At 42.3% G+C, this 24,580-nt stretch overlaps 1 protein-coding gene across 1 annotated transcript in view; it reads right to left on the bottom strand.

The window, feature by feature from the left end:
- Positions 1–24,580, bottom strand: part of DNER (delta/notch like EGF repeat containing) — a 300,110-nt gene that overhangs the window by 60,017 nt on the left and 215,513 nt on the right. Inside the window, exon 8 of the mRNA XM_032400554.1 lies at positions 2,723–2,947. Coding sequence (XP_032256445.1) covers positions 2,723–2,947 — 225 coding nt within the window. The remainder of the gene's footprint in view (positions 1–2,722; positions 2,948–24,580) is intronic.

Here is a 24,580-nt window from a genome sequence, read left to right as displayed (position 1 = left end):
AAAGAAAGAAAGAAAGAAAGAAAGAAAGAAAGAAAGAAAGAAAGAAAAAGATAGAAAAGAGATGCTGGAATGTCCGTGGATGGAAAGAAAGGGCAATAGCTCTTACTACTCCATGCCTGGGAACGTGCCACATGCCACATTTAACGTCTCACACACAGCAGACCACGGTCAGCAACTTGTCCCAGTCTAGGCTGTGACACCAACTACCGCTGAATTGACAAGCATCTAAGATGTTCTTCATAAAAATATAAAAACTGAGGTCCAGAGAAGTCCTGTAAGTTTCCTGTGGTGATAGTCAATGGGATGGGATCTCACAGGTTGGTTCTCACCTCCCAGTGTGCAAAGAGAAAGAGTAGGAGATAGGTGGGCCTTCACTGATGGAAGCAGCACTCTCAGGAGTCTTGTATCGAAGTAGGGAGGAAGTTCCTGACAGAACCATTTTGCCTCCGATGGCTGCCGGGGGGCTGGGGATGATGCCATGCGTACGAAACGCAGAGCACTGGGAGCCGCGCACTCATGAGTCACGACGTGAGTGAGACTGTGTTCTCCCCAGCACCGCTGCAGCTTGCTTCGTTTGCAGACACAGTGGTCTTCGTACCGCCCTGCGCTGCCCCGGCCTCAGCACGCCCAGCTCCACGGCACCCACACTGCCCCACGCATGGTGGAAAACTGGGCTTCCGGCGGGGGAGCCATTCCCATTTGCACCATGGCTCTGACAGGAGAGGATGCGGGTAAGCACAGGAAAGTCTCTCATGGCAGACGGAGAGGTGGAGAAACTTCTTCACCTCAAGGTTTAATGGGAAACCCAAAAATGTTACTGTGAGCGTTAATTTCATGTGCTAACTTGGCTAAGCCACAGCACCCAAGGATGTTGTCAAACGCTAGTCTAGATGTTGCTGTGAAGGTATTTTTTAGATGAGATTCATTTTTAAAGCAGTAGGCTTTGAGCAAAGTGATTACCCTCCAAAATGTGGGTGGGCCTCATCCAATCAGTTGAAGGCCTAAGAGCAAAGAGTGAGGTTTCATAAGAAGGAATTCAGGCTCAAAACTGTAACAAGGAAACCCTGCCTGAGTTTCCAGCCTGCCATCTTGCACTATAAATTGAGAACTTGCCCATTCTCACAATTACATGAGCCAATTCCTTAAAATCAATCTCTTTCAATATTTCTCTCTCTTTCTCTCTTCATATATATATATATCTTTTTTTTTTAGATTTTATTTATTTATTTAAGAGAGAGCGAGAGCATGGGCAGGGGGAGGGGCAGAAGGAGAGGGACAAGCAGACTCTGTGCTGACCACAAAGCCTGACATGGGGCTCAATCTCACGACCCTGAGATCATGACCTGAGCTGAAATCAAGAGTCAGATGCTTAACTGACTGAGCCACCCAGAATTAAGAGTCTCCATGAAAAGGTTTTCAACACCGCTCAATGCTTAGCTGGATTTCCTACTAATTCCTTCATTGAATCATGAGTATGAGATGTGCCCCTTGAAAGTTCTAGGACCACGGCACTGGGTTGGCACCTGCATTCAGCCCCCCTCTGGGTGTATGGCTGCAGGCACATGACTAAAGCAAGTATGACACAATCCCTAAATGTGTCTCGGCAATATCTAGCTTGCAGGGAGGGCACTGTAAGGACCAGGGATGTGAAGCACCCAGCTCAAAACCTAGAAAGATTCGTGCTCACTAAATGGTGGTTTGGGGTTATTATGGTTACACAAAGGTTACTAATAAAATACACTTCCTCCTACCCCCTTTGGGGAGACAGACAATTAATATAATGTTTTAAAGACCAGGCAAGTGATCTCGAGGGTGACTGCTGGAATTCAGAGGGAGGAAAGTGTGTTGGGCCTAGGTGAAGTCTGCAGGTGAAATGGGGTGACAGGGGAGCAGGCATCCAGGTGGAAGGCACTGCACGAGCAGACCCGGGACTCCAGCAAAACCAGGGAACTGGCCTCCATGCGGACGGGTCAGGCACACGTGTGAGGAATCGCACTTCAACGCATTCTGAAGGGCTAGTTCGTGCAAGGAAGGAGAGACAGAGGCAGGAGAGAAGCAACCAGAAAGAGTCACCTGTGTGTGTTCTTTTCAGGACCACACAGGTAGGTTGCACCGGCACAAATTTTGACTAGAAATCACTGTGACTTCTGAGTCTCAAAATTTACACAATAAAAAAATCAGTACGACACAGAAGACCTTTGGGAAATAAATGATGGAACTTCTGAACATTTGCAGAGGGCATCACGGGTCCGATAACACATACAGTGCACAGAGTAAGAATTTTAATAGATGAGAAAATTCTAAATGGATTGCGTCTTGCTTTTTATGCCCATTAAAAAAGAAAAACATACTCCATTAACTTAAGAACATGGTATTAAAAGAAATACAATCCAGTAAAAGCTGGGGAATGACCTCTAGTAAATCGTGAAAAAATAATTAAGCTGTTCGGAGATTAAGCCTGTTTTTAATTTTCTTATTTTGCTTACTTGTATTTTTCTTATTTTGTCATAATGACTGTGACCTGCTCACGGAGAGAGGAAAGGGTGTTTTTAAAACGCTGCCAAGAGTAAGAATCAAGAGAAAGGGTGTCATGAATGAGTGGGGTGCATGCCTATGGACAAGTGAACATATTTGGGGAGCCAACATCTGCCCAGATGCAAAACAAAAGGTCAAAGTCTGAGACTGGAGAGAGCAAGGACTTGCGTCCCATGACGGTACCAACCTGGGTCACAGAGGCATTTATAGCTGGTGCCCACACTGTGGCAGGTGCCGTGCGCGCAGGGGCTGAGCGCGCAGAAGTCCACGAGCTGGGCACACGCTGGCCCCGTGAAGCCCAAGCTGCAGCTGCAGCTGAAATGCATGCCGTCCGCGTGGCAGGTGCCGTTGTTCTGGCATGGGGACGAGGCACAGGGGTCCACCTTTTCCTCGCAGGCAGCACCGAAGTATCCTGCCAGAAAACACAGACAGGGACGGGTAAGAAATAAATTAAACCATGTTCACACATCATAGCTAATAAACTTGGTCCATGGGGCATTTGGATGGCTCAGTCGGTTAAGCGTCTGCCTTCAGCTCAGGTCATGATCTCAGTGTCCTGGGATCGAGCCTGGCATGGGGCTTTCCATTCAGCAGGAAGTCTGCTTCTCACTCTCCCTCTGTGCTCTCCCTCTGTCTCTCAAATAAATAAAATCTTTAAAAATAAATAAATAAACTGGGTCTGTTCTTAAATGTTCCTCACTGTGAAGTGATTAACTCATTTAACAGTTTCCAGATACAGACAACCCAACGATAGAGGGAAGGCAGATCTTCTTAGCTTTGGGAACCGGTTAAAATATTAAGCCCTGGGCTTCCAATTTGTTGAAATGTAAGATATATGACCACTTAGATGTACAGACATACAGGGACATGAATATATTTATAGGTGTACATGTGCATATGTATGTGTGTGCATACAGTCTAGAAAGATGCCAAAAATAAATTAATGGTGATTACGTTCAGGAAGGGAGGGTTGGGGTCAGTGGAGGGCTTTGTCCTCTTATTTTATACATATTGCTGGAGGAAAGGCATTCCTTACCTTTGCTTCAAAAAAGATATAATCTTGAATTTAAAAAATAAACCCATATAAAATAGTAAAAATGAAAAGATCTCCCACCCAAATCCCTTATACCTCATTCTTCTCTCTAGAAGAGCCACTGTTAGCGTTTCTTAAATATATACTTTTTAAGTTGGTTACTGTAATGGATAAACAAACTATGGTGTGTCTATATAATGGAGTACTACCCAGCAATAAAAGGGATCTAAGTTCTCACTCATGCTACATTGTGGATGCACCCAAAAAAAATTAAGCTACTGAAAGAAAGCAGTTAAAAAACAACACATATTGTGATTCTACTTATAAGAAATGTCCAGAAAAAGCAAATCTATAGATATAGAAAATAGATTGGTGCTTGCCTGGGGCTGGGTAGGAAGAGGGGACTGACCTTGAATGGCCATGAGCAGTTTTTGGGGTCGACGTAAATGGTCTAATATTCCATTGTGGTGATACATTTACAAAAAGCACTGAGTTACGTACCTAAAATTAATGAGATTTATATCTAAATTGTACCTCTTACTGAGGTACAATTTAAAAAAATATTAAATGTGCTAATTGTGTAGGTGATATTTATTTTGTTTTCTGTATATGTGTTTCAGTATTTCTCAATTTTAAAATGTGTACATACATATATGTGGGTCTGTAGGCTTGTGTATCCATGTAGGGATTTCAAATGCTTTAGTAAAACCTATTCTTTTCACAGTATAAAAGCAGCTTGAAAATGAAACGAAGATGGTTCAAATTTTAGAAACAAAGTTGAATAATTTTACTAATAGTTTTTATTCCAATATTCTCTTCAACTTTTCTTGTCTACATGTTTTTTAAAGATTTTATTTATTTATTTGAGAGAGAAAAAGCATGGGGGGTGCGGAGAGGGAGAAGCAGACTCCCCGCTGAGCAAGGAACCTGATGCAGGATTCGATCCCAGGACCCCAGGATTATGACCTGAGCCGAAGGCAGACACTCAACTGACTAAGCCACCCAGGCGCCCCTTCTTGTCTACATTTAAGTTTGTATTTATCTACATTAAGTTTGTATGTATAAGTGTGTATATATCACACAGAACTCCTGACAATATTGGCAATTTCTGTTGTTACTGTTAAGGACACAGTGAATATATAAAACAAACAAAAATAGCTCCCAGACTTAATTGTCTGAAGCATCCCTCATAAATTGGCGTAATCAACTTGGTATTTTTCCATCCAGAAACAGAAAACCTTTTCAAAATCCAATTCTATTCAACACTTTATAAAGTTCCCGGTAGTTTTTAAATTTTAGAAATGATACTAAAAATGTCCCACATCAGTTTTAATAACACTTGAATTCTCCAAAGAGTCCCTTCACGGCCTGGAAAGGAATATAATTCCATCTTTCATGAGATGTGTTCCATTTTACTCTGACTGAAAAGGAGACACTTAAATACTTATTACCATGGGACAAACAGCAACCAAGGCAAGGCCCGACCTCTCTAATCTGCTGCCTTATCCAGAAAAGAGCTGAAATTATTTTCTTCATAAAGTCGTTGTGGGTTCTAAAAAGATACATAGCAAAATTCCTGAAAGAGCTCCTGATCCAATGCTGAATAAATGAATTAAATTAGAATGGTAAGAGTAACAAAAATAGTGGACATCCCCTGGGGGCTGGTGTGCACCAGATGGTTCTAAGCCTTTCCATGCATTATTTCTCCAAACCCCACTGTAATTGTATGATAAAAGAACCCTTAGTAGCTCTACTTAACAGATGACACAGAAACATACATAAAGTAGCCTGCTGAAGTCTATGTAGCTAGTAGATGGCAGAGTAGGGATACTAAGCCCAATCTCTTGCTACTCTGCAATACAGCACAGAAGTCAGTGATGGGCCAGTTAAGGTGTTAAGATGTATAAACATAATCGGGACTCATGTTTCTATCCTGTTTGTATCTGAATGGAAAAAGAAGTCGAAGACTCATCCATCAAGTCAAAATTTAAAAAAATACAAATTTTAGAAAGGCAATCACTCTAGATCCATGTTGGTAGACTCCATTACAAATATTCACATAATCCACATAGCATATTCCAAGGAAGAGAGAAAGATGAGTAAATATGCAAGGAGATGTGAAGGGGAGAGCCCATATTTCAATAAGGTCAAGGGGAGGGTGGAAAGTGAACATAAATGAGGCCCCTGGTCAGAGGCCAGATCATGAACAGTCTTGCAAGCCTCCATAAGGAGTCTGCATTTTATTCTGAAGCCCCTGGACATCATCTATTCCTGTTTTTTGTTTTGTTTTGTTTTGTTTTGTTTTTGATATCCCTAATTGTAAGCAGTGTGGAGAGTGAATTAATGGCTATCAAGACTGGAAGCAGGAAAGCAGGTGTTTACTAGCGTAATTGGGGTGAGAGGTTAGGAGGAACAATTTGTAGCATTAGGGATGAAGAATGTGAGACAGAGAGTAAATGATTGCACAAGCCAACACTGTCAGTTCAGGGACCCATTAGATGGTGGAAGAATGAAAGAGAGGGGAGAGCCTACGGACACAAGGTAACGGGAGCCTTAAACCCCAATACCAGAAAGAGTCAGGCAGGCAGCGCTGACGACAGACGCGGGCCAGTGGTAAGACAGCCGGGAATGGTGGGGACTGCGCCGGACTGGAGAATGCACGCCCCCAGAGTGCATTCCAAAGGGGGTGGCTGCCGCCCACCTGCAGCCCACTGCTGCCGCTTGGAAGGTGGTTCCCCTTGCCAAATCTTCTGAATTGTCAAGAAATATCTGAAATCTGGGTTCTTGTTTGAACCCCTCCTAGTTTAAAATGTTGATAAGTCACTTCTCTGGTAACTAAAACACGTCTGTGGGCACTGCGTGTGCCTTCTCCGTGTGACTTAATGTGAACCACGGGCTTTGGAGCCAAAGTGGGAGTTACTGACCAAAGTACGAGTAACCATGAGACCTTAAGTCCTTAATCATCTTGACCTTATGTCTCTGCGTTCATGGAATGGGCATGATGATGCTGACAGCACATGGTTTTGCGAAGCTTAAATGAAAAACTCTGGAAAACATTTGGCATGGTGACTGGCAAATAACAAGCATTCAGTAAGAAACAGCTATAATTGTGCTTTTCCAGACTAGGGTACAATGTGGATGGTGTTGTTACCAACAATGATCGACAGACGAGGAGATTCCCAGTGCAGAATGATGAGCTCAGCTTTGCACAGGTTGACTTGAGGTACTTTTGTGGTTGTTGAGGAGTCAGTTAACTATGCAGATCTGGTGCTCAGGAAAGAGATATGAAGGAGAGGACATGGGCTGGGGGTCAGACGTATATGGATGAGAATCAAATTCATAGGTGTGGATGCTAATACTTGAGGCAAGTGTCTGGAAGACAGTCCTCACTAGAACCTGGCCATGCTCGTCCCCCGATCTCAGATTTCTCAGCCTCCATTCCTGTGAGAAATCAATGTCTGTTGTTTAAGCCAACCATCTATGGCATTCTGTCATGGAAGCCCGAGCTAAGACACAACTGCTGTGACCAGCAAATTCTCTATTTCCATTACCCAAGCAATTGTTATCCTCTTATTAATGGGACATCCTCTGTAAATGACTCATACCTTCCATAGCCACCTCTTAAATGACCTTCCAGAGAGAGAAAGGGACAAAGTTTTATAACACAAAGAAGGCAAGGCCAGAAAACCAAAGTTTGGATCTTCTTGCTAGCTGTGTGACCTTGGGCAAAGTACTTAATCATTTTGTGCTTTAATTTTCTTGCATATAAAATGAGGGTGACCCCTGGCCTGTCGGATGAAACAAGATGGCAGGTGGTGCTCAGTACACGTTGGATGCTCCTTCCTTTAAGCAGTGGTTCTGGGGAAATTCCAGGTTGCCTTTACACCCAGAGTTTGTGGTTAGGGCAACAGGAGAGAGGCGGGCCTGTCAGCCAATCTCTGAAATGTCATCAAATTTCACATGCTCATGAATCCTTGGGGATGGAGTCCTGGGAGATATCTAAGGGGGAGTGTTTTGGAATCAGGTGGTGCTCACACACTGTTCTCTAAACACCTGCACAGTTATTGGGCAATCCAGTGAGGCTGACAAACGGAGGTGGGGTCCCAGAGCAAGCAGTGGTGGGAAGAGGCGACAGGCAGGGGTGTCTCTGGCAGCGTTTCCGCACAGGCTCAAAAGGACAAGCTACTGAAACAGTATCTGTTAATGGCAAACACTTGTCCATACCGGGCACCGTTCCAAGTGGTCTGGCTATATTAACTCATTTAACCCTAGTCTCAGTTCTCTGAGTTAGTACTATTATTTCCTTTTCAGATGGGTAAACAGAGGCACAGAAACATCAACTAACTCGCCCAAGGTTACACAGCTAGAAAACGGCAAGGATGGGTTCGAACGCAGGCAGTCTGACTCCCAAATCCAAGCTTCTAACTAGTACTTCCTGTCGTTAACACTCGATGCCTGGGGTGTGGCAGAAGGGCCAAGAACGTGAAAACAGGTAATCCAGGATCTGTCAGAGCTCTGTCACTTGCTGGCCATGTGCTGCAGAAAGGGCGCGTCCTCTCTGGTATCTGTCTCCTCTGCTTTCACCGCAGGAGAACATCTGGTCACCCAGCTGCACAGAGTAATGGCTACATTTGCCAGTCTCCTCTGTGGCCCAATGTAAATGACAAAATTCTGGGTAATGGGATATAAATGGAAATCTCTTGAGGTTGCTCCTGAGAAACTTCCTTAAAAAAGAGTTAGCATGCACCTTTTGCCCTGTTTTATCTTATCCCTTCATTCACTCTACCATCTGGACCATAGAAATCATGGCTGAGTATTTTTTTTCCCTGATTTGGTAGAAAATAACCCATAGACAATAGTGCTCAGTGAACCCCAGGAAGGACAAACTCAAAAAAAAAAAAAACAAGTACCTCATAGTCAAAATACTGAACACCAAAAACTAGAAAAAAATATTAAAAGTATCCAGAAGAAAAAGACAAAATACATACATTGAACAACAAAAAGAATTACAGATGACGTTTCATTAGGATCTATGGAGGCAAAAGACAGTAAAATTACCTCTTTAAGATACTAAAAGAATAAACCTATCTCCAAGAATTCTATTTCCAGGGAAAATCACTTTAAATAATGAGGCTAAATTAAGACATTTTCTAACAAAGAACAGCTAAGAGAATTTGTTGCCAAAATATCTACCTTACTACAAAAACATTAAAGAGTGTTATTAAAACAGAATGTAAATGATAATATAGATGGAAACTCAAGTTTATAGGAGGATATGAAGAACACTGAAAATGGTACATTTGGAGATAAGTTATTTTTTCTTTTTTTTATTTAAAAACAACTAGCTATTTAAATATTTATTTATTTATTTATTTATTTATTTATTTATTGAGAGAGAGTGCAAAGGTGAGTGGAGGGGAGGGACAGAGGGAGAGTGAGAGAGAATCTAAAGCAGACTCCCCGCTGAGCCTAGAGCCTGATGCAGGGCTCAATCTCACAACCCTGAGATCACGGCCGAGCCAAAATCAAGAGCCAGATGCCCAACTGACTGAGCCACTCAGGTGCGCCTTAACTGGCTATCTGAAGCAAAATTAACAACACTGAATTATAATGTTATAACATACTTAGAAAGTACATGACAACAATAGAACAAAGAATGAGGGGGGTAGTTGATAGAATTATACTATCATTCGATACTGTAATGCCCAGAGCAACCACTAAATAAAAACAAAAAATTAAGAACTGAAACAATAGCAGAAAACAAAGATATCCTTAAAAAGCCAACTGAAGAGAAAAAAACTTTCTAAAGATTCAATTTTCCCAAAAGAAGGAAGGAAAGGAAGAATAAAACAAAGAACATAGGAGATGAACAGAAAACAGCATCCAGTCCTATCCATAATTACATTGAAAGTAAATACTAACAATGCAGAGATTGTAAGACTGAACAAAAAAAGCGGGCTGAATTACATGTTCTCTCAGAGAAACCCATTTTAAATAAAAAGACATAAATATTGATGTGAAAAGATGGGAAAAGATACATTACGGGAAAAAAAGTGTAAGAAACCTAGTGTGGCGATATTATAACAGAAAAGGTGGATTTTAAGACCACGAGTATTATCAGAGGTAAGGAGGGCCATTTAACATGAAAAAGTGGGCAATCTATCAAGAAGATATAACAACCCTAAATGTGCAGACACCTAATAAAAGAACTTCAAAATATATGAAAAAAAACTGCCAGAGGGAAAAATGGACCCCATCAGAGAAGGACCTCTTTCTTATTACCTGACAGAATAAATTGACAGAACGAGCTCATGTCTACAATATTTCAAAACACTATTGAACCATCTTGACCTAATTAATATTAATATAAAACTATACCCAAAGACTCAGAACACAAATTCTATACACATGCACATGAAACAAGTTAGTCATTTCGATAGATGTGAGAAAATTGTTTGACAAAAATCAATATCCACTTATTATTTTTGAAAGGGGGGGGACTATCAGCAAACTAAAACAGAGGCCATTTCCTCCATCAGACAGGGCATAAACAAAAAACTTGCAGGTAACTTCACATTTAATGGTGAAATAATGGATAGTCTCCTCTAAGAGAATAAACCAAAGGAAATTATTTTTTTTTGTACAAAATTGACAAGGTGACTCTCTAATTTATATCGACATGCAAGGAACCTAGAAAACCTAAAACAACATTGAAAAAAGAAAAAAAAGACAAATTTGGAAGACTTACCCTAGCTGACTTTTTTTTTTTTTTTGAGAGAGTGCACACGTGCTCGCAAGCATGCATGAGTGGTGGGGAGAGGCAGAGGGCAAAGGGGGAGGGGCAGAGGGGCAGAAGGAGAAGGGGGAGCAGGCGCCCTGCTGAGCACTGAGCCCCAGCGGGGCTGGATCTCAGGACCCCAGGATCATGACCTGAGCTGAAGGCAGACACTTAACCTACTGAGCCACCCAGGCGCCCCTATGTTAGCTGACTTCTAAACTTGGGAAAAACCTACAGTTATTTGGGGTGTCTATTGTTTGCAACTAAACCAAATTCTGATTGATAAACCATGCCAATGCAATCAAATAACTAGCTCTTCTTTGATGTCTGAGCTTCCTCATTTGTTAAAAATAGAGATGATAAGACAGCTGTATAAATCAAATAGTTATACTAATAGAGGAAAAAGAAGAGGAATCGGTGTTAACAGTAATAGCAAATACTGAGTTCTTATTATATACCAGACGCTACATTAAGCAATTGGCATCTATTGCTTTGATTTATCACAACCACTGGCTCAGTTAGATTCTACTATTATCCACTTTTACAAAAGAAGGCTTAGAGATTATATATCAGAGAACTAGTCCAGGGACATCAGTTGGTAAGTGAGAAAAGCAAGAGTCAAAATGAGGTCTGTGTGACTCCACATCTGTGTTCTTAAGCCCCATGCTAGGCTGCCTCCCATAAGAGAGTTTGTCTTAAAGCACTTGAAAAGCTGAAGGTGCCATGCAAGCAAAGGAAATTACAGCCAGATTAAACCCATCAGTATCCTAACTTCTTTAATTTAAGATAGCTTTAGAACATGGAGATCCCTTAGCAATTATAAATTTTGAACTCTGTGCATTTGAAATGCCCTGGGCCTTGCTGGTTCTCAGTATTTCCAGTATCACATGGAGGGTATTTTAAAAATACGATCATGAAACTTGAGTACTAAGGAATAAACATATCACATGTACTAACAACTCCTTATAAAACCAGAAGTCATCTTTAAAATAAGCCAAATATCAGATTTGGAGCCAAGATGCCAACCAATGCAGGCCTGGCCTCCCCATCTGCTGATCAAGGCCAGATGTTGGCTAGTTTGTGGCTCTTGCCATAATACATGTTACACGGGTGTGAATGTATAAGTTCTTGAAATTCTGACTCAAAGCTGGCTTGTAAACATGATACTGATCACAGAAAGCTTGAATGTTACCTGAATGGAGTGTCAAAAACTAAAGTGTAGCCCAAGGAAGAAACAATGTATATTCAATTTCTAGATCTATAAATGAGTAGATGTAAGTGATCCCCCAAACACAAGTCATGCTATAGGAGTCTGATTTCTCTGTGTAAAAATATAGAAGTCTGTGACTCAAAGCTAAGGCAAAGTTTACTCTCAAGTGCACTTCTGTGTGAATCTACACAGTGCAGTGCAGTTCTGTGAGTGCTGGGAGAAAGGTATCTTACACGACAAGGTAGGAAAGGTCTTGGGGTCGTCTGTAGCTGAGACTCAGCCAGCACAGATTTCATCTTTCCAAGAAACACGTTTCCAAGAAACATTCTAAAAATGAACCAAGATTTTCATTGTCCTGTTTTCTCCTCTGCGTCTCCCTCCCCCTCTCCCCACTTTCTCTCAACATACATTACGTACAAAGAATTTCAAACTCCACATTCAATCCTAGGAACCTCTAGGCTTTTTCCTGTTCCTCCATCACGTTATAACTCTAAAAGCAATTATTTTAGATAGCCTTTGGTAAAGTTTCGCTTTCTATTAACGTAACTCTTTCAGACCTTTGACAAGTCAATCTATCAGTAATGATCACTTAAGGTAAATGTTCTGGAAAATTCCTCTTGCAGAATATGCAAACCAAATTAGTTATGGTGGCCAAGGCAAGAGGACTGGAAAACAAAATTTAACATTCTTGGATTCAACGGATACATTCAGACTCCAAAACATGGAGAACAAACAGAATGCTGCTTTGTGGAATATGGTACTGTAATTAATAAAAATAACAATAATAATAGCGTTTCTGAACTGACTAAAAGATTAACAGATTAACTACACTGGAGAAATAAATATGTGATCCCAATTGGAACCTAATGAGCAAATATATTTGGGTTTACAATCCTACTTGAAGGGCAGAAAATAAAAAAATTATTTAATAATGTTAATCAAAAGGTACAGAGAGAATGATGAAGATAGTGATGTTTCTTGTTTGCAATGGTCTCTTCCAAGTCATACAAACTTCCTATGATAGACATTAGAAAATGCTGGAAAGAAAACACAATAGCCCCAGAGAAAAACTCAAACACGTAGAAATAATGCCAGCAGTCAAGACACTTAAAACAACTCACTGCAACAAGGGGAAAGTTTAGAGAAGGATGAAAGATTAAAGGATTAAAATGGAAAGTAAACAAGACAGAACTATGCAAGAAATCTAAGGAAAGAGGGGCTAATGCAAAACTATAATTTAGCTAGTTGACCATTGCTTCGAATTCCGTATTTGAGCCAGTATTTACATGACTCTGCCTGCTGAGCATTTGTTACGTAAATAAAGAAGTCAACACCCTTGAGATAGACACATTGTGGAAATCAGACCTTTGAAACCAAAAGGAAACATTCCTGGATCATTTTAAGTTGCAAGACCATGAAGTCACTCTACCGAGAAAGCTATGGAGGCGTGAGCAGTCTCTGCAGTCTTAGCAAGAGGGAGACGGAATCCAGTGTTACTTAAAATCTTAACCCGTCATTTCACTGGCTTGGCAAATGGTTCACAGACCTGATTGCTTCCTCTCCCCTAAGCCCACGTCTGACAAATCCATGGATATTAATAGACTCTATCTTCGAAATACTTCCTGACCATAAAAACACTGTTTGATCTCTGCTGCCACCACTCCAGTCAAAGTCCCAATTATTTCTCTCCTTGTCTTTACAATAGTTTCCTCTGATGAGATTCCCAATTCTGTTTTACCCCTACAACCAATTTTCCAAAACGTAATAAGAATATTTTCTTTAAATGTGAATATTAGCATTGCTCTTAGAATAAAATGTGGGCTTCCCATCCATGGGCAACAAGCCCTGCGCACTGTGACAGGATGACATTGACTCAATGACCCCTCTTTCTCTGGGAGGTGGCCCCACCGGCTTCCCTTCAGTTCCCAGAAATGACAAGCCGTTCCCCACCTGGACCCTTCCCACATACCATTTCCACTGCCTGGAAGTTGCGGCTCCTACCTGCTTACACTTGATGTTTTAGTTCCTGGCTTTTTTTTTTTTTAAGATTTTATTTATTTATTTGAGAGAGAGAGCATGGGGGCGGGGCAGAGGGAGAAGGACAGAGAATCTCAAGCAGACTCCACACTGAGTGCAGAGCCCAACGCAGGGCTCGATCCCAGGACCCTGAAATCATGACCTGAGTCAAAGTCAGATGCTTAACCGACTGAGCCACCCAGGCGCCCAAGTTCCTGGCTTTAATGTTCAACAGGCAGGACTTCCCTGATCACCCCATTCCAGGTACATATCCCTTTCTTATTCTGTATCACAGTACCCAGTTCACTATCTTCATGGCACTCTCCTGAATTTGTAACGACACGGTTGTGTTGGTTTACTTATCTGTCACCTCTCTCCCACCCCCAACAAGACCATATGCTTTCTAGAGGAAGAGTCAAGTTGGTTCCTCAGGCTTGAGCCTCAGCACCCAGCACAGAGGCCACTCAGCAAAAACTTATGGAATAAATGAACAGACGAATGAGGAGATGAGTGACAGAGGACCTATTCTAACAGATTTGCTACACAAGTCTAACAGATTTGTTACAAGGCAACATGAAAAGGATAAATGTTAGTCATTAGCTGTTTTGATTACAGATACATAAGTGAGTAATCACTGAATCAAGATGAAGGCATGAGGGGTGCCTGGGTGGCTCAGTCAGTTAAGCCTCCGACCCTTGGTTTCTGCTCAGGTCATGATCTCAGGGTTGTGGGATCGAGCCCCATGTCGGGCTCCGCGCTCAGCGTAGAGTCTGCTTCTGCATCTCCCTCTGCCCCTCCCCCCCGTGTGTGCAGGCACACACACTTTCTCTCTCAAAATAAATAAATAAAATCTTAAAAAAAAAAGATGAAGGGATGAAATTTGGTTCATCTAAGTGCCTTGACGAGCAGCAAAGGGAAGCGAGGAGAAGGAAACATCTTGACTCTCAAAGAGCTTATTCTTCCAGAAAAGACCAGAAAGACACATCTAGAATGATGAGAAAAAACCTGAAGCTGTCTTTTCTTTGCACAAGCACTGACAAAATGGTTCCAGCCTAGAGTGAGTTTGGAGGGACCGGCCCGGGCTGTCTACACGGGATGAGTGCGTGGCACAGGCTCTAGAAGCAACAATGACGCAAAAGAAGGAGGGATCGTCTCAGGGGTGGGCAGGCCAGCAAAACCTCGAGGGAGAGCTGGGTTTTGCACGGAATCTCAAAGCAAGCCCAAGATTTGGCTGGGCAGACAAGGAAGAGGACTGATATTAGAGAGGAGGTTTTGGCCAATGTTTATGGAAAACATAATTGGGACCACATTTGTTCTCGTTCTAAGAAAGCAGATAGTCAGGCAAGATAAAGAGGAAAAGGGAGAACATCTAGGAAAAGCAATTATGAAGCCCTAAGATATAACAGACCCAAGATGATTGCATTTACAATGGGACTTTTAAGTTTTAAGAAAATCCATTCGAGAGAGTAAAAATAATCTTAAGGACTTTTTCTTTAGCAGTACAAAAAGACAAATTTAGATCTAAGAGAGGAAAATGAAAAATAACTAGGAAATAGAGGAATGTTAAATCAACTTCTCCTCAGTTTAGACTCAACAGATAAAAGACAAAAGAGATAACACTTAGAGCGGATGGGTTACATGAGCAAAAATAATTGGCTATTAATAATGGAAATTTCAGGGTTTAGCCAGAAAGTTTCGTGTTTTCCTTTGGCCACTCATTTATCTAACCTATACAAACAGAGACCAACCATGTACCAGGAACTGCTTTGGACCTTCGATTTTAGCGAGGAAAACAGACAATAGAAAGATAAGTAAATCGATATCATTAACTCGCGCTACATGGTACGGATGCAGGTAAGAGGTGGAGAATACTGGGGGCTGTCTTAAATAGGCTGGTTGGGGAGATGTGAATGGCCTGAGGCAATGATCCATCGTCAACTCTGGAGCAAGGCTTCCCGCAAAGACAGCATCAGGTGCAAATGCCCCAAGAAGCATTGTGTTCTGAGCTGAATGGCGCCCCCTGGAGGACAGTTCTCAAGCCCCTGCTGTGTTTGAAGAACAGCAGGAGACCAGCGGCTAGAGAGGGAAAAGCAGAGAGTAGTAAGAAATGAGGCCCAAGAGGTAGGCAGGGATGCGTTGGCCCTACACCACACGTTGAGTGGAAAATCACCTGAGGTTTAAGGGGCAGGGAGCGAAAACACGGGATCTACATTTTAGAAGGTCGCTTTGCCTATTGTGTGGAGAACAGACCACAGAGGACAAGAGTGAATCAGAGGAAGTCCAGAAGCTACCGTAGGAGTCCAGAGAGGAACGGGGAAGCCCACAAGAGGCTGGGAATCCTGAGCAGGGACTCCTGAGCAAACCACATAACCAGCCTCTCCCGACATAAACAACAAGAAATTTGCCCTGTAAGACAGCCAGAGGATTGCCTTACACACACAAGAAAAATAATGTTTCAACTCTTTGTAGAAATTCTGAGTCCGGAAAAACACAAAAGAAGAAAAAAAAAAGAAGGTAGGAACTAAGAAATGGGACATGGAGGGGAGACACAGGTACTGAATACCCACCTACCCCATACCACCTCACAGCTCCATGAGGTGCATGTTACCTTTTCCATATTTTGAAACTGAAGCCCAGAGGGTTAAGTAATTTGACCAAAGCCATCTGGTAATCGACAGAGTGTCCCGTGGGTTCATTAAATCCGTGTCCCAAATGGAACTTCTCATCCTCTCCCCTCAAAGCTGCTCACTGCCCTACAGCACCCCCATACATGCAGTTGCCTAAAGCTTTCCGAAGGCTGGGTTGTCTTCCATGGTCCCTCTCCCCCTCCTCTTAGAGCCAGTCCATCCCCTTCTATCTCCATTGTCCCCAATTCATCCCACCATTATTGCTCACCTAAATTACTGTAACAGGTTCCAAACAGAGTTCTCTGACTCTTGTCATCCTCTGATCCATTATTCCTCCTTCAGCCACAGTAATTTCTCCCAAATGCTCAAGTTCTGCCCCTTCTCTGCTAAAACGAATCATGGTGCCCTCCCCCACACTCTTGGATGGAGTTCAACCCCCTTGTCATGGTGTTGGAAGGCCTGCCGAACTGCCTTGTACTTCAGTTACTAGCCCATACCATCTCTCCATCACCTTCTGCGTTACAGCTCTGCTGAGCTCCACTTTGTTCCTCAAACATGGCACCCTCTCTCTCCCATACCTTCATACATGGTGTCCATGTTCTCTTCCTGGGAGACACAGTCTTCTGCCCACAGTCCTAACTTACTCATCTTGGTGCTGCTTCTCCTTCAGGTCTCCATTTAAACATCACTTCCCTCGGAACATTTCCAGACTTTCCTTCCAGCCCCCAGTCTGGGTTGGGGGGGCTCCCTCTTCAACCATTGGACCACCCCAGTAGAGCCTGGTCATATCCCTGGTCATAGCGTCTACACTGTCCCTCACCCACGATCCCACAAGATCCATGAGCCAGAGCCCCATCTGTCTTGTTCACTCCTAGATCCCTCGTCATTAGCACAGTAACTGCCACAAAGTAGGTAATCAATAAATAGTATGCGGATGATTAAGTCTTTCATTAAATACATTATGCCACATTCATATGATGGAATAAAATGTAGCCATTAATACCAATGCTTTAGGAAAATAATTAATGATACAGGAGAACATTTGGAACACATTATTCAGTGTAAGAAGCTCATTACAAAAGAGAATGCACAGTAAGATCCAATGTTAGTTTTCTAAAATGCACATAAAAAAAGAAACTTTAGGGACACCTGGGTGGCTCAGTTGGTTAAGCATTGCCTTCAGCTCAGGTCATGATCCCGGGGTCCTGGGATCGAGTCCCTCATTGGGCTCTCTGCTCAGCAGGGAGTCTGCTTGTCCCTCTCCCTCTGCCCCTGCTCCTGCTCTCTCTCTCTCTAATAAATAAATAAAAATCTTTAAAAAAATTAAATTAAATTAAAAAGAGACTTCAAAGATACTTGCCTAAAATTCAAAGTGATCTCTCTTGGTGGATGCAATTACAGGTGTGTGTTTTTATTTCTTTGAGCTCATTTGAGCATAGGTTTCTCTGATTGTGAAGGGAAACTAATAAAATTATTTCAAGTGTTATATAAAATCCCAGAGTGTAACAGAGCAGAGGATGACGGTCAAGTGCAGTGAGGGGGGACAGTGGTGAGACCAGTCCACGAGCATGCCCTGCTGTACTGTGACCAGATGCATCACTACGTGTAGACTATTTGGGAGTTGAAAGTGAGGAAGGGACAAGGTTCTTCATACAAATTACAATTAAATATAACTGGAGCAATTAGAAAGAAGAGCAGTGGGAAATGCCTTGAGAAGTGGAAGCCTAAGCATCTACCTTCAGCAGCCTTTTATCAGTAGGACATCAGGTCACGAGAGATGAGAACTCGGTTGGAAAAAAACTAGTCAAAGAAAAGCTTATTTAACCAAAAATAGAATATGATAAAGTAATTAACCAACATTCTTCTACTTTCACAGCTGTGTGTGTATTCAGCTCTCTTAGGCCGGGTCTCTGCCAATCCCACTTTCACATGCTCCCAGGACTCAGAGCCCAGGTCTGAACTGTTCACAGTAAGATCCAGGACCGCATCACATGGTGCTTTGGTCCAAGTCAGACAAAAATTTCATTCCAGCCTCCTCCGGCTGTCTAAAACAGGGAATATATATATATATATATATATATCTCCACATATATATCTCCACATATATATATCCACACATACAAATATGGGCATAAATTTTGCTGCAGAGAGAAATAAAAAATTATACTTACTTTTAGGATATTTGTATTTCTATCGTAAAGGATCTTGGTTGCTGTTAAAGACAATGATACGGACATTCTGCTTCTGATATGGCAAAGTAAACTTTTTTTAACAGATTCTCCCACAAATAACAATGGTAAACTCCAGACCAAATAACCCCACGACTATGTGGCTCTGGAAAGTGAACGAAAGCAGACCGCTTTTGGAGGAGGGTCAGAAGATAGAGGAAGCAGCCAGCATGGGGCGAGTTTCCCGTCTGGGGAGCTCCACCCCGCAGGCAGCCTCAGCTGCGACAATGATGCAGGGACACAAAGCCGCTAGCAGTAAACCTGCTCTCTCTGCCCAAAGGGACCCCAGGAAGGAGCCTGGTGCAGGCTCACAATGGGGAGAAGGAAAGGGTCCTAGGAGCCAGAGAAGGGATCCCCAAATTCTGTATATGAAATCTGCCCAAGTCTCCGATGACCCCTAAACCATGCTGAATGGGCTACTGGATGGGATCTGGTCCCCCTTCACTGCTGGAGTCTCACCAGCGAGAGTCACCTGGTTACATTAGTGAACATGGGTTCATTCATCTTGGCTCCAGTTTCCTCCCATACGAAATGAAATGACCGTGTTGCAACGGTTTTGAGATATTTACTCACTCAGACACTCAACAAAAGGCTCACAGGTACTTAAGTGCCAGGTGTGCTAAGGAATATAAAAGAAAGTTCAGCATCGCCGCCCTCAACCAGCCTGGAGTCCCATGAGGGAGAGCAGACGTGCACCCAACTAGCTAGTTGTCACGCAAGGTTGAACTTGACCGGAGAAGGAGCTTAGTACAGCAGAGAGAACACGGACTCCAGAATCAGACCAACCTGGCTTATCTCCTGGGTCCACCGGGATCCTCCTTGTATATTAATCGCTTAGCCCACCGTTCTGAGCACCGTATACCGATTTAATCCTTGTAACAACCTCATTAGGTTGGCACTAATACTTCCTTCACTGTACAGATGCAGAAAATGAGGCATAGAGAATTTCGGTTTATTTGCCCAAGGTCACCAAGTAATATGTGACCAAACACAGATTCCGACTCAAGCAGCCAAGTCTACCTGTGCCTCAGCTGTTAACCGCTAACTTAACCCAAATAATAATTTCAAGGGCCGAACACCCAGCAGGCACTCAAAGAATGGCAGATATCCTCATTGTTATGGTTACTGCTGAGGTTGTTGTGATTCCTGAGGCCACAAGAGAGATAACAGTTGAAATTCAGGACCTGAATTTTTAAGACCAAAAGGTTTTAAGAACACTAATTTTCATGTGTAGATCTGGAGGCACGCCTTAAGAAATCGGAATTCATAATACTATAAGGTATCCCCTACCTCTTCTTAAAAAGAAAAGCAGCAAGATACCCTTATTTATTTCTTCATTCATTTGTCACACTGTAGCTTCCAACTGTCATCTGCCACCACTGACCGGGACATCAGAATGGTTCCCAGAGGAGGAGCAGAGCTAAAAATGACAGGACCCTGGTCACGCACTGAAGTGAGTGCATCGTCCCACTGCTGATTCGAGAAGCAGGCAAACAAAATCCCTTGCACTACTTTTATTTAAACAATCTCAGAGAAACTGTGCTATGTGGGGAAAAAAAAAAAAAAAGAAAGAGAAAAGATGAGAAATATGAACTCAGCTGAAAATCAAAAATTAATCTGCATGCACCAAACATAGAAATTAAGTTTTACTCACACTTGATAAATCTGAAAGCCTGCTTTGTTTCCAAAAGGTGAAACTATGGGACCCTTGGGACTCCAAGGATCTCAGCTGCTACAATTCCCAAATGAAGTGGTGATTTAGGGATAATGCCAAATTTTAAAAGAATAAGAGCGGTATTTTACTCCGGCCGGGTAATTTTATGAGGACATGCTGCACATTTCTTACGTAAATACATGTAGTTTAATAAGGTCCTCAGAGAGTGCTTTCACCAAAACCCTACATATCAGGATACTGGGGAAAAACAACCAAATCCCAGGACTGTGTAACTCCTAAATCCTTACTGGGTAACATGCCCAGTTTCTGAACAATACACATTATCTCGGAGATAATTTTTATGACATGTGTGGCTATTGCCTGTAAATCCCTGTAAGATGAAAAGCATTACCACTGACATTTGAGTTGGACAAAAGGATTTATATGGCTTGATTACTCAAAGCTATAAAATGTAGAAAAACAAAAATAGTTTGGATAAACCCTTGGAGCTTGTTGCAATGGGATTTAACCTACGGGGCCCATGGGCCAACATTAAGTTTTAGGGAGTCGTTTAGAGGTTATGAAACTTTTCTCTGTAAACATTATTTGAAACAACGAGCTGGATTTATTGACTCAGCAAGGGGCTCTTAAACGGATAGATTTGAATCAAAGGCTTTTTGGAATAGGGTCCCTTAAAGGTAATAGTCAATCCTCATCATTTTGCAACGGAAAACAATGGCTGGAAGAGATAAAAATTATATGACTCACCCAAAGTGATACGACTAAATCTCCCATCAGCATCCTCATTATCATCGTTACTAATATTATTATAAACTTATAAAGTATGTCCTAACATCATCCCCATTTTCTAAGTGAGAAAAATGAGCCTCTGAGAAGCAAAGAGCTGTGAGGGGGGTAGGTCCAGAATTCAACCACAAGCAATGTGACCCTAATATTCCACATTTGTGACCAACCCACTCCCCCCCGCCCACTTCCTCACCAGCCCCAGACTCAGGTCTCAGGACCTCCGGGTCAGAGAAGGACTCCAGCCGTCCATGGCTCTGGAGTTCCCATGTTATAAGATCTGCATGTCGGACCGTGGAATCCAGTGTGGTGTTCTATAGTTCAAGGACCGAAGGAAGTGTGTCCCCTCCCTGGTTGCAATACTCGCCCTCGGAACTATAGTGCAAAGAGCTGTTAATACAGATTCTGTGCATCTGTAATCCCATCAGAAGGCATCACACCAGAAAATATATTTAGACTAATGTTTGTAAAATATATTGGATAAAATAATATCTTCTCAAAATAGTGCCTGAAGCCCCATATTCTCACTCCAGTCTCTGGTTGTGCATGCCCAGGGAGATGCCAGAAAAGTGATTAGATTCGACTCAATGCGATCCTATGCCCTGCACCGTGCCAATCATCACACCTGCAGAACCAACAAATGGGCTTTCTTGCTGAATGTTTTCATCTCTATTAAGTTCTTTTTTATTCCCTATTAGTCTGTGTGGTATTCTGCCTCAAATTCTGAGGCAGAAAAAAAATAAAAATTGAGATGCTGAAGCAAAGATGATGGCTAGACAGTCATAGTCAGATCTTATTTACATATGCATTTAAATATATTCATATATTTAAATTTGCATGTTTAAATACCAATAGGCAGTGATGGTAAGTATATATAATTAGGTGTCTTCAGAATTATAATGCATTTAGTCTAAAATTTAAGGATCTCAAAGTTCTAAACCAAACATAAAGACAATATCAGCATACAGAGTAAATAACATAGGCAATAAAATCAGCTTCTAATTACTGCTCTGTGCTGTTGTCATTCAATAAGGTACAGATAAGAAAACACTCATGACATTTTTACTTTTGTTTCTTAGCACCTCCACAGTCCCCATAACCTGAAACGGCACTTTACAGATGTGGACCCGTGAAAGTTAAGTAGAAATTCAGAGAAAAGACAGAACCTGTTGATGGAGGATAAAAATCTAAGTGTAGGAGGAAAGCAGACAACTTCCAGAAGGAGAGCTTAAATGATCATCACCGTGCATCCCGTCCAGTAGGCCTGACTTTGAACTTTCGGAAAGAGGTTAAAAAGAAGGCGAGAGTCAAGGAGACAGATACCCAGGAAGGACTCCAACCTCGGAGGACTTGGTCCAGATGGGAGGGAGAAGGATCCTTGAAGGAAACGGAATGAAGATGAAAAGGGTGGAAAAGAGCCAGCATATGAGTGCAGAGTTGAAAGCACTATCCAAAGGGAAAACCTAGTTTTAACAGCTTTCTGGACTGGGAAGGAATTGGGAATTTCTGTAAAAGGATCTCACTGTACTTACAAAAAGGAAATTTATATATATATAAAATTTATTTAAATATATATATGAAAAATTTTTTTCTAGTTTTTCCCAGACTTAAGAATTTTTAGCAGGGACATTTAGAAGTTTTAGAACCCAACATACTTTTCATTTATTTCACTCATGACTCTGGTTACAAAGATCATCTTTAAAAATAAACAGGATGGAGGGGGTGCCTGGGTGACTCAGTCGGTTGTCTGCCTTCAACTCAGGTCATGACCTCAGGGTCCCGGGATCGAGTCCCGCATTGGGCTCCGTGCTCAGCAGGGAGTCTGCTTGACCCTCACCCTCTGCCCCTCCTGCTCATGCTCTCTCTCTCTCTCTCTTAAATAAATAAAATCTTTAAAAATAAATAAACAAGATGGAACTTATTCTAAAGGATGTATTTAGAGATGGTATGGGACAATGGTTAAGAAGGCCAGTGCCAAGTTGCCTGGGTTTAAATTTCTAGCTATGTGATCATAGGCAGGGTATCTAATCTCTTGTGCCTCGGTTTCCCAATCTGTTAAATGGAAATATTAATAGCATCTGCTTCATCGGATTGCTGTGAGGGTCAGATGAACTGGGAGACATACAGAGTGATATCTAAGTGTTGACTTTTATAATTAAACACATTTTTATGAACCTCTTACTAACATAAAATATGGAGCTAAGTGCTCCACGGGCAGGGTATTTCTCACCCTCACAAGATAACATGGGGAAGCAGGGCAGACAGAATTAACGCATATAAAGGATTAAATGAGAAAAGGGCACACAGCAAGCAATATTAGGAAATCATTACTAATTTTCTTAGATGTGATCATTTTCTAGATGCACAGTAACATATGAAGGAGAATGTCCTGATTCTCAGAAAACACAAACTGATTTATTTGGGAATGAAGGGGCATGATGTCTGTCATTTACTTTCAAATTACTTCGCAAAGACACAGACCATATATGTAAATGCATACATACAAAGCAAACATGACAAAAACAGTGATTGCACTGGAGGAAAAAAAAAGGAAAGAAAGAAATAAAAGAAGGAAGCAAGTGTCCAGTGCTGGCTCAGAATCCAGAACATTCTGTGCACTTGAGACACTTTCCAAACTTGTCTTCACAATGTGGCTGATATGAGAAGGATCCTGGAGACATAAGCTTTTTAAAGTAAAGTGCTCTATAAACATTATTTTCTACAACCAGCACCCAAAGAGCAAGCCAGTGGGAGGGGCGGCTTTAAAAATGCCAGCCCAGCCTCCGCTCCCCCTTAGAGGCTCCAAAACACGGCAATGAATCCTTCAGAACTATCATTAAAGCCCCTTTTTCCTGGTCCATCTTCAGGGAAGGTAAAGGGAAATCCGTCTTCATCCTTTTAAGTCCAGATCATCACTTTTCCTCTAGGCTTAATCTAGACAGCATGGAGGAATGGACAGGCCACCGGATAAAAGAGACAATCCTCCAGATGGCCAGCTTTAAACTGCTATCTATGGGCTAATGAGTCTGTATTTGGACTTGGCCCAGACTTCTGCCCCAACCTCCGGACTCACACAGCAACTGCGCAGCTGACTTCTTTGCTTGGATGCTTCAAAGGCCCCTCAAACTCAACACGTCCAAAATATAACACCTCTCCTCTGCATTTCTTCTCCATGAATGGCACAACCAACCGGAGAGTGAAAGACAGCACAAACGTGCCCTACTCTCCCCCACCCTCCATAACCCACCCACCTCAGGCCCCCTCTTTTGACCACTCAAGTTCCACCCTTCCCCTCCTACCAGTCCACATCTATTCCCTGGACTTCTGCAACAATCCCCAAACTTCTCTCCTTATTCCCCCTCTTGTCTCTCTCCAGTCTATATCCATCAATGGTTTAATAGTAATCGTTATTAGGAAAACAATAATGATGAAGCAGCTCATATGGAATAAGCACATAACCAGGCACTGTGCTAAGGACTTTACCTGCGTCATCTTGTTTCATCCTGACTATTATGTGGGCAGTATCATTTCCCCAATTTACAGACCAGGAAATTGAGACAGAGGTATGAGCTCACTCGCCCATGACCCGGGCTGGTGAGTAAGTGGCGGGGCCAGGCTCCAGACCAAAGCGCCTGGCTCCCCCCTCAGGATGACAGTGAAATGCCCCACCCCGGCCCACAAAGCCCCGTGAAGCC

Source organism: Phoca vitulina, unplaced genomic scaffold (genome assembly GCF_004348235.1).
Source record: "Phoca vitulina isolate PV1807 unplaced genomic scaffold, GSC_HSeal_1.0 scaffold1, whole genome shotgun sequence".
Lineage (NCBI taxonomy): Eukaryota > Metazoa > Chordata > Mammalia > Carnivora > Phocidae > Phoca > Phoca vitulina.
This window is presented reverse-complemented; position numbering and strand designations above follow the sequence as displayed.